The sequence below is a fragment of the Fusarium pseudograminearum genome, chromosome 4 (genome assembly GCF_000303195.2).
Source record: "Fusarium pseudograminearum CS3096 chromosome 4, whole genome shotgun sequence".
Classification (NCBI taxonomy): domain Eukaryota; kingdom Fungi; phylum Ascomycota; class Sordariomycetes; order Hypocreales; family Nectriaceae; genus Fusarium; species Fusarium pseudograminearum.
This window is the reverse complement of record NC_031954.1, coordinates 4,560,816-4,578,324: the sequence shown is the minus strand read 5'-3', so window position 1 is coordinate 4,578,324 and position 17,509 is coordinate 4,560,816. Positions and strand designations below refer to the sequence as shown.

The following is a 17,509-nucleotide window of genomic DNA, read 5'->3' as shown; positions in this document are numbered from 1 at the left end:
ATTTAATATTATATTATCTATAGCAAATAAATAAAATATAATTATATTAACTAACTGATTATTTATTAAAGTTATATATATTAATAGTATAGCTTAATGCGATAAGTAAAATACTGGTTTTTTTAAATAATTAAAAGCTTACTTCTAAAAAGGTTAATAGCTTATATATATATTAGTATTATACTAAGAACATACTAAGCGAATTAGTTAATAGACCTAATGACCTTTATAATAAATAATAGGGATATTCCACTATTTTATACCACTAATATCATAAGAATTTAATTACTTCTTAAAATTAGAAATAGCTAGAAAAGGCCCGTGACTTTTTGCGCCTGGGATAAAGTGTTTATAGTTAGCCAAGTTTAGAAATTGCAATAAATGATTGCTACCCTATACATATCTTGCCAAGTTTAGACAGTGGATTTTATCACTGATACTACAGCGCTCTAGAGGCCCCATAGCGGCAGCCGATTAATTCCTATCACCAAGTTCGTTCCCCATTAACCTGGGAATAAACTATTCATTCGATGCTAACGAGGTTGGTTCCTGTGACTCCCGTTGACTCAACAATACAATCTGTTACAATAACAACAGGTAGAACCTCTACCTTGGTGCTGCCCGAAAACCTGACCGATACTGTCGCAGCCACTGCCACTTCAGAAATTATAACTGCCGTTACCACTACCACATCCGAGTCGAAATGACAACATGTCCACTATAGTTGCCTTGGTAACTCTAACACTTATTATTTCGCCCTTCTCTTATCCCAAGCTGGGAAGTCGCAGCCATGACAATGCATATAAAAAAAATAGTGACAAATAATTAAAGGTCAGATATGCACGTGGCCAGTCCCTTCATCACTGAGTGATACACACTAAAAGGCCAACATAATCAGCATGTCTTAATAGCGACCAAGACCAACAGATGCTACCCTGAAGGCCTAGCAGCGCAGGGGTTTGGAAGATTATATAATACCTAAGATCCGTCAACGGGCATTCACATCATCTTCACTCTCTTCAATTGCACTCAACTTACTCAATCCTGTTTCTCAATTTACCAGACATCATGGCTAACAGCTTTACTTTAATCCCCGTACTTGACTACGCCTACTCCCAGTCTCCTATTACCAAGCCAAAGTTTCTATCTGACCTCAGATCTGCTCTCGTTAAAGCCGGCTTTTTTTAAATCGTAGACTCTCACTTACCTATTCAGTTACAGTAGGATGCTCTGCGTCTAGTAGGCCAATTCTTCGATTTACCTATAAATGAAAAAGTTAAGATCGAAAATATCAATAGTAAATATTTCCTTGGATATGGAAGGATCAATAGTGAGAGTATAGCTGCGTAAACAGATCATAATAAGTCCATTCTGGTATAATTACCTATAATTCAGTACGTGAATGAATGTTTCTAATATATCTAGATAGGCCCTGATCTTTCTACCCTAGGACCAAATGAGCCTATTTACCTCAATTTGCAAGGCCTAAACCAGGTAGGAAAGGATAATAGATACAAGGCAATGACTTACTGTTATTAGTAGCCTAAAGAGAGTTCAGTACTGGGCTTTCGTAAAATTTTTAAAACCTATTACTTATAGATTTAACATTTTTCTATCGTTTTTATAGCGCTGGTAGCTAAAGCACTTGAGATTCCCAAGACCACTTTAACGACACTTCTAAGAAAGTCAACATCTGATATTAGCAGATTAAAGGCTACTAGATATCTACCACTATTTATCAATATATCCGCATAGGATAGAAGTTATAGTATTAGCCTATATAAGGATAGCTCTTTTATAATATATCTGCTCTAGAGCGGTAAATATAATTGCCTTAAGGTATAGAATAAATTAGGAGACTAGATATCTATTCCCTTAGTGCCTAAAGTATTAGTCGTTAATATTAGTTGCCTATTAGAAACCATTACTTAGGGAGTCTATATTATAATAACTTATTATATTATTCTAAGGGCAGAAGCCTTCTTAGATAATAAGGGAAAGCACCTAGGTCCTAGAGTCTCTATACCCTTTTTCTAATTTATAAACCCTCTTCTTAGGCTAAAGGAGCTTACTATAGATATACTAGCATATATTAAGGCCCTAGCACCTAATAAGATTGCAGCTTTAGATGCAGAGACATTTTATTTAGGACTATTTAATAACTCTATTAGAGATAATATTTTTATAAATCATATCATAATATCCCTAAAGGTCGCAGAAAGATAGTATCCCGACTTATTGCGAAGAGCGCATAAGAAATAGGCAGAATCAAAGCGGCTGGATCAGCAGAGACAGGCGGCCGATGAAAGATGACCTCGGTTAGTGGAGCAATAGTGAGATAGAGTCATTCGTTCAAGACATTCAATCCTTGTTGCTCCCTGTGAGAAAACAAGGCGAGAAGAGAGAAAACAAATGATCCACCAATTGTATAAGTTGATTTGTGATGAGCGCAAGTACATACGGCGTAGATCAATGTCACCTTCTATGTATGTGACAGCAACCCTTCTGAGAGTATAATCTGTATGCACACACCCTCTGCATGCATGTGGTGTGACATGGGACCAACGGGAGATGTACAACGGCTTACGGATACTTGATACCCCGAAGCAAAAGAACCATGACAGATTCATCAGATCCCTGCTTCAGATTCGTCACCAAGGTAAGTAAGCCCAGGATAAACCACACAAGTCAAGCTATGCACTGACTCAGCTAAAACTCAAATAACAACCGGATTGACTGATAAAGTTAAAAGGATTCTTTGCATATACAAGCGTGGGGTCAAGACAAGTTCTTTTTCGTAATAGGAAGAACCTTATTAACCTGGTATGACTCCAAAATGATGATAGAAGGGGTCTTGCTTGTCCTTGCTCATTATCCTTTAATTTACTCGCTTACGATTTCTCCACCGCTTATTGACTTTCTTGTTTCAGTCGCTCCTGAGTGCATTACTAAATTATGACGATGGTGTTGAAGTCTGAGAACAAGAAGGAATCCGAATCTCCAGCGGAGGCGGTGCAAAGTGCCGCAATTGCTTTGCCTGTACCGCCAGATGGAGGTCATGGTTGGATACAAGTCTTGGTAGCGCAGTAAGTTCTATTTCCTCCCATGTGTATATGCACATATAAACAAGGTTTCATAATACTTACAGGGTAACTTGTAGTCTGGAAGTGTTTAATACATTTGGATACAGTTACAGCTTTGGAATATTTGAGCAATACTACCATCAAGAGCTTGGCTTTAGCTTATCGTCAACATCTTGGATAGGAAGCATTCATCTCTTTTTTCTCTTTGCCCTTAGTACGATTTCCGGTCGTCTTTTCGACGCTGGATACTTTCGTCACCTTCTGATTATCGGTTCATTCCTTCAGCTACTCGGACTATTCATGGCGTCGATAAGTACGGAGTACTGGCACCTCTTCCTTGCTCAAGGAGTATGCAGCGGAATTGGAGCTGGTTTGGCATACTGCCCTGTCATGGCTTGCGTGTCAACATACTTTACTAAGAAGCGGGCTTTTGCCATCGCAGTCGTCACAAGTGGTTCAGCTACTGGTGGGATAATCTTTCCCATCATCGCTCAGCAAGTGATGTATGTCCACGGATTTCCATAGACTATTCGCTGCATGGCATTTGTAATTCTATTCAACGCTATCATAGTGGTTGCTTTGGCCAAGGAGCTTCTCTTACCTCGGAAAAGTGGCCCAGTCTTCGAATTTGCTGCCTTTAGAGAGATGCCTTTTGTTCTTTTTAGTTGTGGGTCATTTCTCATACTTTGGTCTGTATTCATCGGTCCTAGCTACGTGAGTTAACAGCCTGCATTATCTACGTCAAAGCTGCTTACTGACAAAGACTAGATAAATCATTACGCGGCATCCGTGGTCGGCATCAGTAATGAGACTTCATTGACCATACTACTTACACTCAATGCTCTAAGTTGCCCGGGACGAATCATACCGTCTATTATCTCGGAAGTATATCTTGGTCCTTTCCGGACTTTAATTCCACTAATGCTTTCGGCCGTTGTACTTTACATTGGATGGCTAGGGGTCAAGAACCTATCAAGTGTTTTCGTCTTTGTGAGCTTATTTGGATTTGTATGCGGTGGCATACAGACTGTGGGCATGGCTGGCCTCCCAACTTTAACAATCGATCATAGTAAGATGGGTACGCGGATGGGAATGATTCTGACTATGGGCTCATTTGCTGCATTGAAGGGCCCGCCAATTGCAGGTAAGCTGATTGAACATGGTAATGGTAGATACCTTTACATGCAGGTTTGGGGAGCTTGTGCAATGGCTGTGGGTGCAGGATTTATCTTGAGTGCATACAAGAGCCGACCGAAGGGTGAAAACTAAGCGGTTAGTGATAGCTGCCTATAAATAACAGAGGCGAAGTAATTGAGCAGAAAAGTTTATTGTCTTCTAGAAGTACATATAAATAACGACTGCTCAAAGGTGTTGCTGTGAGCTACAGCGACACCTCAATCCTTCAGAGTGATTTGGTTGACTTAAAGTGGACATAGACCATCAGTACAGATCCTGCCAACATACAACAACCATTAAAAACCTGACTCTTCCAGAAAATTCCACCTTCGATATCATTCAAGGCGGATGTAACAGGAAATCCGATCAAGGTCCCAAGCGCAGCCGCCGCAGATGATATTCCCATTCGCGTACCCACAAGTTCTGGGTTGGGCGAGAGACGAGGGACAAGGATGGGGTAGATGACCGCAAGAGGTCCCATGAATACAGCGATAAGCACAGCCCAAGAAATGACGGAGGGAACAGTGTCAACGCCAATCCACCCAAAGAACAAGACACTGGAAGCAAATCCGAATCCAGCCATGGTAATCGATGGGCCAAATCTGTTGGACAAGGGAACCGCCATGTACCGTCCAGGTATAGTGGAGGCATTGGCAATCACCAGCACATAAAAGGCCAGCTCTGAGCTTGCACCGCCCTTGAACTGTGCATAGAGTGGAAGTAAGAAGAAGGGCACCCAGTATGCAATCCACATGAGGAATAAGGCGAGGCAAAACGCCATAAAGGCGGGATCATGGAAAGCGGTTGGGTCTAGAAGAGAGCGCACTTTGTGTGAAAGTTTGCCCCTGGTGGCGGGTAGCATGATGGCTAACGCTCCGATAAGCTCAGCAAGGGTGACAAAGCCGAGGACACGTGTAGTCCACGCGAATCCAATCGTTGGCTGGAGATTGGTAAAGATGATAGGGTAAATGATACCTCCTAAAAGCTTGAATCAGTTTTGTGCACATGTTATCGTTGGAGGGAGGGCTGATCGTACCAATAGCTGTTCCTGAAGTCGCAAAAAATACGGCCAAAGCACGTCGTCGTTCAAACCTGGAAGCAACCATAGAGATACTTGGTACATAGAGGATTGCACTTCCAATGCCGACGCAGATACCTTGGGCGAGGAGGACCTGATAATAGCTGTGGGCCAAACTAAGCATCATAACGCCGAATACTGTGATGAGAGTTCCAACGATGAGAAGCTCTCTGAAATATCCTCGATCATAGATTGGACCAGTGACAACGCCTCCCACTTGTAATTCATTGTCAGCGACAGACGGTGACTCTGGTTGTGTTGTGTGACTTACAAATAAGGATGACACTTTGGAGGGTTCCGACCCAAGCAATGTTGGTCGAGGGTGTAGAAACTAGCATGACTGTCTCGTAGTACTTTTCATAAGAGCCGTAAGCACTCAAGAGACCCCTTCACCAGTAAGTATTGGAACATATTAAGAGCGGTGAATAATATGAGCTCACCATGTCGCAGTGTAAATGAGAAAAGCTCCCACAACTTGCATCCAGGCATCAAAGCCCTCTGACTTTGGCTGGACGGCATCTTGATAATTGTCTGATTCAATTGATGTTGGGACCTCTGGAGGACCTTGAGATGATTTGGTAGTTGAAGGAGACACCATGCCAAGTTGGTCAACCGGGATGCGGTAAAAATTGCAATGAGATATTGTATGGCGCTTTTGCTTAGCAATGTCTCTATGAGATTGTAAAAGATAAGGTGCAACTTTGGTATTGGCCGATAGGTAGGTAGGAAGGAAGAAAGGTATTGGAGGATGGGTAAAGAGAGTTGAAACAGAGAGAAAAGAAAGAAGAGGAAAGAGAAGAGGAAAATTGAGAGTACTCGTGACGCAACAACAACCAACAACCAACAAAACATCCTAGTCTAGATGAAGGGGTACGTACTCCTAGTAATACACAGCAACCAATACATTTACGAGATATTCCCAACCGCCTATGTTTGTTCAACCCTTTCCCCGCATGGTTCCATGAAAATGAGACATTATTAGGGTCTTATTCGTCAGGAGAAATTATGTACCTACACATACGGAGTATTACAACCCCAGCGTCATTACACAAGAATCCAAATCAGGCACGATCAATTATGACTCATCCTTACCTTGCTACATTTGACTTAGTGCGGCGGATAGTACTTATGTTATGCACGCAACAATTAACTTGACAGGGCTCAATGCCAAGCAACGGGCCGTCACACCGGATCAAGATGCCGGTCGGCAAATTCCCGATATTGAACAAGGGTGTGAGAGGTCCAATGACTCAGCTAGGTAGATCCGTTGATGCAGAGAAGGTAGGTCCTCTATTGTTGCAAGACTAAAGCTTACCGTCTTATTCTGCGGAGTGCAGAATTTGCAGGTAAGCCCCCTCGATAGGGGCTAGCTAACTAACCGAGGTTCTCCCGAAGCTCGTGGGTTCGATCCCCATTACAAAGGGCTCTGCATATTAACTACGGCACGAGAAGAGTCTAATTGGCACGGATGGAAGATCTAAGTCTGATCATGTCTTGGAACCATTCTTGTAATGAACTAAACTAGACTAGATCTCTATGAGCGGCAACTAATGTAACCTCATATGCAATAACATTGGTCAATGTCCAAGAGTGGCGTATGCCTTGATCCTCTGTGCAAGTCCCCCCAGGCGTTCCTGATCCTCCCCCGCAACAATGATGGTTGTAACACTACTCTGCAACCCTTCTTCATGACACCAACCTGCAATAACGATCCTTCCCTCGTCTAACTCGGCATTGAATATCTCGCGAAAACGGTCCAAACTCAAATTGATGAATAGTGGGAAAAACACGGCAGCGTCGTTGAAACCTCGCGTGACGCTGAAAAATCCCTTGAGGAATCCCAATGGGTGAGAGCCCGTGACACGAGTGTTGAGATCAATCACCAAGTGGTTGCCTTGGGCATCAGTCATGATGTCCGCCCCTACCGGGCCATAATATCCAAGACGGTTCAAGTAAGCGGCGATCTTTTTGGCAATAGGCAGATAATGAGCCTTGAGGTGAGATTGCTGAGAATAGTCGATATGTCCACCATCCCAATGGCCGTCCTCCGATACGAATTGATCGCAGCAAGAGGTTAGGATCGGTTCCCCGTTTTTGGGCACAAACAAGGAAATCGCGAGAGCGGAGCCAGGAACAATCTCCTGTACGACAATGCTTGTAGGATGTAGATGACTATTAGAGTCGTTGAGTTGAACAAGCATACGGTCCACTTCTTGTCTCAGAACCCCCAAGCTTGTCGACCTATCGGACTCGCTCCGAACAAGGAAAGTTCCCTGGCCGGAAAGCGCCTGGGGAAGCTTGACCACAAATGGAAGGTTCTTTTCCTCGACGAAAGAAAGCATTCGGGTGACTTCTTGAGCCCGAATTTGCGAATCAAGAACCTGCCTCGGATCGAGGCAAGTGTCGATCACCATCGACGGTGGCGTAGGTAAGCCTGAAAACACCAGTTCTCGCTTAGAGAGTGCCCGGTAGTGAGATTCGAATGGAACCGCGGCAGGAAGATGCTCGAGGCAGTCCATAGGATTGGCCAGACCCAGTTTGGCACCCTCAGGGATCTTGACATCTGAAGGACTGTGCACGTAGGTAACTGTAGGCCGCTGATGCTCACAGATCTGCTGCATGACCTTTTGTGTGTCTGTGCGAGGCTTCAGATCTACATCGCCTGTGCTCTGTCCGTCCAGATCGAACATGATGAGGTTCATCTTGCCTGCAATCATGCCAAAAAGCTGAGGCACAACTTGGGAAAAGATACGGGCCTGGACGCCTCTATCCTTGTGAGAAAGAGGGTCTTGGTAAGCGTACTTTTTACAGATGGGAATATTATTCGTCATCTGCACCTGTACTGTTGGTATAGTGTAGCAGAGGTGGATTTTGGCATCATCGCCAGGACTAAGGGCGTATAGGTCCTTGAGAGTCGAGTCGAATTCTATGATGGAAGACATGATTGTGATAGTGGCGTATACTGAGATGAGATGTAAGATGAGTTCAAGAGATTGATGTGATGAAGTTGACCTTTTCTTATAGCCGTCAAATTTCGGCATCAAGTTGCGTAAAGATCTTCATATACTTGTCTGAGCGTATTTATTGGTAACACGGGTTGCATGTATGTTATGGAAGGAGATCCGGACTCTCAACTGTGGAGTTATAGACTTTGGTACAGATACATCCCTCAAATTTTACTCTCTTGTGTTTTGCTGGCGTGTCCATCTTGCTCAGACTGTCCCACGGTCCTTCCTTAACTTTCGTATAGGTTCATGACGAAAAACATCATGACTCCGATGCTTGCATGAGACTATTGCCCTTATCCTGACATAAGGTTTACACGGGGATTTGTACGATGACTCTTTTGCCGTCATCCTTTTCAGTCTGTTTTCGGACTGTCTCACATGTAGAGTAGAGTAAAACAAGGAGGAGAGAACTAGATCTGTCGGTAGTTCCCAATATCACATCATTGTCCCTTTCATTTCAACCTTCACGATGATATTTTAGCTTACAGAAACGGCTTATTATATCCGACGTTACATTGTGAGGTTACAGCCGATGAGGGCGGAAATATCGTGCAGCCATCGGAGTCATGATGTTCTTTTCTCTTGTGAACTTTGACCAAACTCTAAACGTACGAGGTTATAGCCTCCGCCCCCTGCGTAACATGGGGAGGCTCTGCGGCAAGAGAGTGGCTCTAGTGGTAACAAGGGTCGTGAAACAGCTCTCTCAAGCCGGATGTCTTGGCAAAAAACTCCAGAAGTTGCGGAATTCAGTAATTAATCCTTCTACAGGGGTATTGAAGTCATGACAAAGAGGAACGTGAGTGCTATACGTATGCTTACCAGTGAAGAATATGAAAGTTCTGCATCTATCGTATGGTACAGTCTACAAAATCCGTTTTGCTTAGTTCATAAGAATCTCAGAGTACACTTCAGAAGTCTGCCTTACGTCCCTTGGAAACATAGTCAACTTGCACGATTCACCAACCAAGCTTCACATTATTCACCATGTCAACCGGAATTCTAGCTTCAAACATGTCTTTGACACTGTTCCAAGCGACATGTCTTGCTATCCCAGCAGCATTCTTTTCTATCATCATCTACAGACTTTACTTCCATCCCCTAGCCAAGGTCCCTGGACCGAGGCTAGCAGCTATTACATGGCTCTATCAAACCTACTACAGCTTTGTGGGTGGAAGTCGTTTTTATCTTCAAATTGAGAAACTACATGAGAAATATGGTTAGTTTTGAATGAGATTGGGTTTATTGATAGATATGCTGACTCACATATGTACCAGGCCCTATTGTTCGCATCACACCTGATGAGGTTCACCTGAGCGACCTTGAGAACTATGACAAGATCTACTACGTAGGAAGTCGTTACGCCAAGTGTGCAAACTTCTATGGTGCTTTCGGAAACGAAAACTCTTCCTTCACAACACCCTCAAATGAATTGCATCGCCAGCGTCGAACTGGTCTCAATTCCTTCTTCTCGCGAAAGATTGTAATTGACCTCGAGGACATTGTCCAAGACAAGGCACGCAAGGTGTGCAAAGCTATCGACAGGACCATCGCAACTGGCAAGCCAATGGACCTCCATCACGCTCTGCGAGCCGTGTCCATTGACGTCATCACTGAGTATGCTTTTGGTGAAAGCTATGGCTTGTTGGACACGCCTGACTTTGGCTATGACTTCTTTATGCTTGTTTTGCGCCTCGGTCCAGCTGCTTGGATCTTTCGCCAAGCTCCATGGCTTAAGACTGTCTTGAGGACCATCCCCGAGTCACTTGTTCGTATCGTCAGTGCGCCAATGACTAACGTTATTGACATGCAACGGGTAAGTCCAATGCTCAATTAAACCCATGGTAACGCCGCTAATTGTATTGTTACAAGCAATGCAACGACAAGTTGAGGAACATTGAGAAACAACTCGATGTAGGATCTGTTGAACTCAATGGCAGGGCAACCATCTTCTCAGCTCTCATGACTCCTGATGACCGTCGAAAGCCAGCTGCTGCAGCTCATCTTGAAGATGAAGCTTACACTGTACTCACTGCCGCGGCTGATACAACTGGTAACGCCATGACCACTATCTGCCGTTATGTTTTCGCGGACCGAAATGTATATGCCAAGCTTCATGCGGAACTCAAAGCTACTTTCCCTGATGAAAATCAAGTCATGAGATTCCAGATTCTGGAAAAGCTGCCATACCTGGTAAGCAGTTCAAGAAATTTGAGTAATCAGCTGCTAACTGCTCTAGACTGGTATAATCAATGAAGGCCTGAGACTATCATTCGGTGTAGCCGGAAGACTTCCTCGAACCGTTCCTCTAGGAGGTGCCAATTTTCATGGTTATGATCTCCCACCCGGAGTAAGCATTGCAATCTTATATTTTATGGAATTCATGAATCTGAACATTTCCTTCCTAGTCCGTTGTTTCCATGAGCTCTTGGTTAATCCATCGGAATGAGGAATACTTCCCCGAGCCAGCCAAGTTCGATCCAGACAGATGGGTCAACGCATCAGACCCTCAGCGTCTTCACAAAGCTTTTGTACCGTTTGGCAAAGGTAGCAGAGCATGTGTTGGTATGAAGTAAGTGGCTATGTCAACCTTTCCAATGATACTCTTTCACTAACTGTCCCTTAGTCTTGCGTATGATGAGATCTATGTTACAATCGCCCAGATCTTCCGTCATTATCCTGATCTTAAGAGCAACACTCATGAGCTCACCGATTATGATATGATTTTGGACGATTACTTTTCGTCGTACAATCCAGCGGATGCCAAAACCCTTGAGGTCCGGGGTTGATCTACAGGCTCATTCTTGGTGATTGATTACGCAATGCCACTAGTTAGAAATAGTTAAGGACGTTTCATTAGAGTGCAACAATGCGTATCTTCCAAGAGAAAGATAAAGGCTGTAGGAATGGTCAGAGTAGGATTACTTCTAGCCTTGGTTTTGCTACGGGGAAAGAATCATGAGACCTATTCATGGTGTATACAGAGCTCAATCCCTGTCACAATGGATCTTCAAATTGAGAAATTGATTACATTGTATTTGGCCCAAGCGACGAGACTGAAATCTTTTGTAAGCATCGGAGTTATGATGTTTTCCGTTGTGAATCTCCACGAAAGTTGAAGGACCGAGACCTTCACTGTATGATTTGATATCTAGGGTTAATACTGCTGGGCCACGGATGCTGCATAAACCTGCCACTATGAGTATGGTGCAATAGATTCCTTCGTTGAACTACACCTAATGCTACTCATCATCGTACCGTGAGACTTTGGTGTAAGTTCACAAACCAAACTCATCATGACTCACTACTCATCATTAGTTTCAAGATTTGCTTACAGGCTAAGACAGGTTCTTTGACCGCCCTTTCCACAATACAATTTTAATCATTTAAATTTATGACCTATAACTATTCAACTGAGCGTCCTCATGTCATAAGGCCTTACATGCATATCCCGCGGGAACTCTCAGACTGTTCTTCATTCATATCCTCAGAATTCGGTCCACGCATATAGGCGACTTACGTAAGTATGATATAGTATGTCTCAAAAGAACGGCACTTCAAACCAAAGTATCAGTACATAGTAACGACCAAGTCAGGGGTCGGCAGTTATACCCGGCTGTGGGTCATCGTCTGTGCAGAAGGTCACAGGGGCGACGTTTCATGATTAACGCACATGAACATGCGGGAACTAATCGAGTTATACGAAAACGGTATAAACGGCTCTTTGATAATTCCACGTCATCACAACCACGGCAGTCTTACTAGATCTGGATTTGAGTTTGAATCCTATCCGACGATCTCGGCTCGAGCGGCAAGTCTTCCTGCAGACGCGGACATCCCCTCTCCTGGGGCCTGTAGGAAAGAGAATACCCCAGGTCTCCATCGTGACTTTGCTATATCGTGACATGACTATAAAGAAGAAGACAAGACATGTAAGATGAGTCAAGACAAACTAAACACTACTATCAGTCAATATGCCATCTTTCTATGATTCCGACTTTTCTAGTTATCACGTTCCGACATCTTCAACGAGGGCTCAACATGGGAATCCCGATCCAAGTATTGTATGGATGCTACAGAAGCTCCATATCAATCGTGATGGGAATGGACGGCTATCTCCACCAGGAAAGCGTCAATCTCCTAACATCAACCCACTTGAATCCCATGTTGGCCAACATGAGGTCCGTGATGAAGCTCAGTCTATTGCCGAGTCTAGCCCGCTATGCAATATGAAAGAGTCATTTCTTCATGGGAGATCACAGTGGATTGACGAGCCAGTCATAACCAAATGGAGAGAACCCAGCAAAGAACTTGACCGAGTACTTGCCCAAGTCGATCATCTTTACCAGCAATGGAGTCTCTCAAAGCCATCTCCTTTCGATCCTTTCTTTGACAAGCTGTGGATGGAGACTGCCGATATCCTCCGCGATGTTGGGCTTCCATGGCACAACAATAACTTGAACATGCCTGACGAAACTGATTCAAGGTGAGTTGCAGTATTGTTATTTCGACATCTACTAGGAACTAACTTGTGCCTAGCTGGCCCTTTCACTTTAAAACATTTGAAAGAGTCGCAATTCTCGCCAAAGGCAAAAGGGTTCAGGATGCAGATGCCTCCGGCTATATCACCAACTGGAGTGAAGGCAACTACTATGGCATTCGAGCTCTTAAACAGGAGCTTTATTCCCACTATCCAAAACAAGAGCCTATCCTCTTGATCGACCATCTGGAAAGCGAGATTGCAGAGGCTGCGTCCCATATATTCGGTCTTGAGTGGCATCGAGTGTCTTTGAATGACTCAAATACACTGATGGATACTATTCGTCGCCTCACTTCCAACGGGGAAAGGCCTATCATCTTTGCCGCCACTTTGGCCAACATGAGTGGAGATGTGGATGATATTTCCATGATTGACAAGCTTTCTCGTAACTTCCCACTCATACTCCATCTGGATGCTTCCCGGGTGTTCGACTTCTTGACAACAGTCGGCGAAGATTTTCGCCGACTTCTCGGGATACCTCGTCTTCGTCTCCACCACGCCAAGCCTGGTGAGCGCGGCTGTCTCGTCAATGGGGAGATCATTGCGAGCACTATCGTTGCTGGAGGTTCAAATGCCTATGTCCACCCACCTCCTGTTGTTGCACTCAAGCCCAAACTACTCGGCAATCAAACCCCAACTCGTGTCGAATATGTCAGGGGTACCGATGGAACGCTTTCTGGGTCGAGAGACTCGATTGGCCCTCTTATGCTCTGCCTTCAAGAGCTTCGTTTTGGAAACAGAGGGTTTCAAGAGATTTATGAAGGTTGTTTCATCAGGAAACTGAGACTGATGAATGAACTGAGGTCCTTGGGCATCCACTTCTATGCTCCCCCCACTTCATTAGATCTGGTCGTTCAAGTCTCAGCCGGTCGTTTCAGTGACTTGGTAGATCTCGGAGCCAAAGCAGTCCGATCTGATGGTTACCTTATCACTATGCAGCCCAGCATCAGTGGTGAGAACATCAGGTCTTTATTACGCGTCCTTGGGTCTCATGATGAGCTTCTTTTGTCCAAATCAGCAGCTAAGATCGTACTTCATTCACCAACAACGCGCTACTTTCTTCCCGATGGGGTGGTGGAGAGGCTATGGCAGACAGTCCAGAGCTTCAAGATTGCGGCTCGGTATTCGTGTGGCTATCCCCTGAATCAAGCTCCGTACTCAGCTCTAGGTCCTGTCATTGGACACTTTTTAGGAGTCCGAATTCCTGAGGGATGGGCCAAACGCGAAGCTTCCAAGATTTTGCAGCAGCGAAAGCAAGCATTGGGCCTCTTGACTGAAAAGTCTCAGGAGTCGTTTAGTGCCTGTTTCACTACAGGCAGCACCATGGGCAACCGAATTGGACTTCATACTGGTCTTATCCAGTACCCGGATGCGTTTGTGTATTTCTCTTCTGCTTCGCATTACAGCGTCAAGAAGACTGTCAAGGATTGTGATACATGGACTCGTCGCTGGATGCCAGGTAGAGTAACTCGCTTTGCCGAGATTCCGGCTGATGCATATGGTCGCATGATTCCGAATGCACTCAGACAGCAAGTTCTGTCCGACAAAGCCGACTGTGATGCCCATGGAGAGCAGTATCAGATGATTCTCTTTGCCAATAGAGGTACCACCTTTGTTGGAGGTCAGGACGATATTGTGTTGCTCGCACAAACACTAGCTCAGATTGAGGTAGTCCCATCTTACATTCATGTTGATGGTGCATTGGATCTCGGCTTCATCGCTGATGGGCTCCGTCTAGGGCCGCCAGGTGTTCAAGATGCCAGTTCAAATACTCCTGTAGTGCAAGGCATCACGCTCAGTCACCACAAAGTGTTTGGAATCATGGTTTCTGGAGAAGTCATCAGCTACTGCCCCAACCATGGCAAGCAATTCGAAGCCCTGGCTGGAACTGTGGACCCTCGAGCTGTGTTAGAAACGTGGCTCTTTGAGAAGACCTACACCACCGCTGACTTGGCCACCATCTGGAACTACTGCTTGGGTAATGCTCGAATGTTGCGCGAACTCCTTGCAGAACACAAAGTGCCAACGCATTTCAATCAAGACAGCATCATCACACTCTTGGAGTATCCGCCACGATGGCTGGTCCAAGAGTTTCACCTCGCTCCTGAAGGAGATTGGGTTCATTTCATCACAATGCCTCATATTTGCCCTACAACCGTCCGACGGTTCGTACGTGCAGTTGCGGCAATTGATACAAACTGTGGTACTGCGTTTGACTACGTCGGTCACTCTCTTGCTTCATCTTTACATTTGAGCGGACGTACACAGCTCCAACGTCTTACAAGTAGGAACACCTACAGCGAAAAGGTACTGGCAGTCGCAAACCCAGCCATCTTGCAGAACCCGCAAGCTCGGAGTGTTTGTGATGATCTTGGTCTGAGAGTGCTTTATGACATTAAATCGCGTTTTATTTACAGCGCCATGTCTTTTGCAGCTTTCAATGATATGGACGAGCCGCTGGTTGTGTTTCTTGCCGATGGGACTGGTGACAGATTGCTTAAACCTAGCTTGATGCTTGTGAAATACTGCTTCCACGACAGGGTACATATGCTTCACGACATTGCCATTCAAGTTTTTGGGCATGTGGGTGATTTACTAGGTGTGGATGTGGTGACAGATGCTTGGAGCTTCCAGACTTGTTTCTTTTAGTAATGAATAAACCTGTTTCGGTTAACATTTTATGCTATTTTTTGACCTCTTTGCTATCTATTCGATGTTCTTGTTTGTGAAAGGGTTGACCGAAGTTGCTCTCTGAAGATACCTGTTGAGTGCTATCTCCCCCTCAGGAGCCCACAGCACGCGGAACTGCTGGTCATCAAACTCAGCACCTGAGAGATCAGTGATTTGAATCGAGACTGTCGATAGGCTCCGTAAGTTATCAACTTCTTCTTCCCACTTTCCACTCAGTAATACCACCGATTTCAAGGTAACATCACATGGACCTTTAATATGGACCAGATATTGTCCCAATTCTCCCGGGTGCCATGTAGCACCAGAAAGACACAGTTGTTTCAGGCCTTCATGATGTGCTCCCTTCATAACTTCACTCACACTGCATGAAACTGGTGCGAATTTAGAAAATACAAGTGTGAGATGGTCGAGGCCAGATGGCTGGAGTAGGGTTGATATAAAATCAAGAGCGATATCTCTCGAATCTGGTTGACGGCCGAAAAACCAGGCTCCTCCGTTCGTCTCCCCAATCCCGTTAAAGGTAAGCGATTTCAAATTCTGAATGGATTCAATAAGTGAAGTTTTCTCAGATGGAGACATGCGGAGCTTGGCGCTATTACGGGGTTCAGAGCATTGAATGCTCAGCTCTTGTAGTGTTGTACCTGCTTTGTGTATCTCCGCTGGAAGCTTGTGTAAGAACTCGACTGGTGATACGAAATTAGGGTTATTGGAAGCATGGAACCAGGTATGAGGCGCCAGCATGACTGCTCGCACAGAGGTACGATAGTCTCTTTCAATGAGGTAGACATCCTCCTTCCGATTAACTACATCTGTAATCTCTAGTTTGTTCGCAAAAGGGTTTTCCGCCATGGCGGATGCAATGCTGGAGAGGAATGTCCCATTCTCATGCATCTTTTCTTTTTCTTTAAACAAAAGCTGATACTCGCGATAAGCATCTCGAAGGATATCGCGATACTCAATTGTTTCTTTTGACTCCTTTTCCGGATCATCTTGGAATTTCGCGTTGATTGGCTCCCAAGCAAGTTTCATGTCCTCGCCGAGTTTAAATACCTTGTCGTCAAACCAAGATGGTACAACGTACGATAGTCCAATCGGCAAGTTTGGCACTGAATTGGCCATGCCTGCAACTACGATATGGCGAGTCATAGCATGGAAATGAAAATGTACGAAATATCTTATGTCGGCTGCCATATAACGATCGTAGTACATGAGCTTAACATGAACGCTACGTACTCCAGAACTGATTGTTTTGTGATTGGAAATATGTTTCAGACGCTCCAGTGACGCCGTCGTCATCGAAACGGTGATTTCGGGAATCAGCAGCGGTGAAGCCAAATAACAGAAACGGCGGCACGTTAGACGGAGAGATCTGATGTCGTCAACATGACTAGTTGGTGGTGTATCTTGCTCCTTGTCGTGTACCAAGAAATGAAATATACGCTGAAGAAGTTCCAGGGGTATAACATTAAGCAAAGCCCTAGATGCGAATTCTGTATATAGTTTCATAGTAATAACACAGATCGAATAATAAATGTTATTAAAGAGAGGAGGAGTAAGTCTTATTGTTTAGCTCCGGGTTTTGCAGAGTAATGTAATAGCACTGTTTTAAGAGATAGATACTTATTAATTCTATATATAACCGATTTAATTACTTAAGCAATTAAGAATAATTAAATTAAGCTAAAAATAAGTTATTTTATATATATATCTTATTTTATAGAAATAAGCTTAGGAATTACTAGCTCTTTATTAATATATTTAATAAGTAAGCTACTTAAATAAGTAAGCTACTTAAAATTCTTAACTTTTTATATTATTTAAATAATAAGATTTTTATAATTTATTTAATTAATTAAAATTACTTATTATATTTTTCTTTAAATACCTTTAAAGCCTTTTAATAAGTTCTTATATTATATCTAGTCTTACTATATAT

General features: G+C 44.0%; 6 protein-coding genes across 6 annotated transcripts, besides 3 other annotated features; 3 read left to right on the top strand and 3 right to left on the bottom strand.

Annotated features, from left to right (window-relative positions):
- Positions 1 to 86: a repeat region.
- Positions 87 to 2,617: 2,531 nt separating this feature from the next.
- On the top strand, positions 2,618 to 4,317 carry FPSE_08870 (uncharacterized protein; the record flags this gene model as incomplete). The annotated part of the gene is made up of 8 exons (XM_009261988.1): positions 2,618 to 2,659; positions 2,974 to 3,086; positions 3,191 to 3,586; positions 3,749 to 3,797; positions 3,852 to 3,885; positions 4,042 to 4,161; positions 4,212 to 4,227; positions 4,272 to 4,317. 8 exons carry the CDS (start codon positions 2,618 to 2,620, stop codon positions 4,315 to 4,317), a joined length of 816 nt encoding a protein of 271 aa, XP_009260263.1.
- Positions 4,318 to 4,485: 168 nt separating this feature from the next.
- On the bottom strand, positions 4,486 to 5,935 carry FPSE_08869 (uncharacterized protein; the record flags this gene model as incomplete). Its single annotated transcript, XM_009261987.1, has 4 exons — positions 4,486 to 5,237; positions 5,296 to 5,553; positions 5,609 to 5,724; positions 5,778 to 5,935. 4 exons carry the CDS (start codon positions 5,933 to 5,935, stop codon positions 4,486 to 4,488), a joined length of 1,284 nt encoding a protein of 427 aa, XP_009260262.1.
- A 979-nt stretch (positions 5,936 to 6,914) lies between these two features.
- FPSE_08868 (uncharacterized protein) lies at positions 6,915 to 8,279 on the bottom strand (the record flags this gene model as incomplete). The annotated part of the gene is made up of 1 exon (XM_009261986.1): positions 6,915 to 8,279. One exon carries the CDS (start codon positions 8,277 to 8,279, stop codon positions 6,915 to 6,917), a length of 1,365 nt encoding a protein of 454 aa, XP_009260261.1.
- Positions 8,280 to 9,329: 1,050 nt separating this feature from the next.
- FPSE_08867 (uncharacterized protein) lies at positions 9,330 to 11,131 on the top strand (the record flags this gene model as incomplete). Its single annotated transcript, XM_009261985.1, has 6 exons — positions 9,330 to 9,561; positions 9,620 to 10,158; positions 10,215 to 10,535; positions 10,582 to 10,692; positions 10,751 to 10,914; positions 10,969 to 11,131. The coding sequence occupies 6 exons, from the start codon at positions 9,330 to 9,332 to the stop codon at positions 11,129 to 11,131; spliced, it is 1,530 nt and encodes a 509-aa protein (XP_009260260.1).
- A 1,185-nt stretch (positions 11,132 to 12,316) lies between these two features.
- On the top strand, positions 12,317 to 15,531 carry FPSE_08866 (uncharacterized protein; the record flags this gene model as incomplete). The annotated part of the gene is made up of 2 exons (XM_009261984.1): positions 12,317 to 12,828; positions 12,882 to 15,531. The coding sequence occupies 2 exons, from the start codon at positions 12,317 to 12,319 to the stop codon at positions 15,529 to 15,531; spliced, it is 3,162 nt and encodes a 1,053-aa protein (XP_009260259.1).
- Positions 15,532 to 15,588: 57 nt separating this feature from the next.
- FPSE_08865 (uncharacterized protein) lies at positions 15,589 to 16,692 on the bottom strand (the record flags this gene model as incomplete). The annotated part of the gene is made up of 1 exon (XM_009261983.1): positions 15,589 to 16,692. One exon carries the CDS (start codon positions 16,690 to 16,692, stop codon positions 15,589 to 15,591), a length of 1,104 nt encoding a protein of 367 aa, XP_009260258.1.
- A 546-nt stretch (positions 16,693 to 17,238) lies between these two features.
- Positions 17,239 to 17,299: a repeat region.
- Positions 17,300 to 17,364: 65 nt separating this feature from the next.
- Positions 17,365 to 17,457: a repeat region.
- Positions 17,458 to 17,509: the final 52 nt, after the last annotated feature.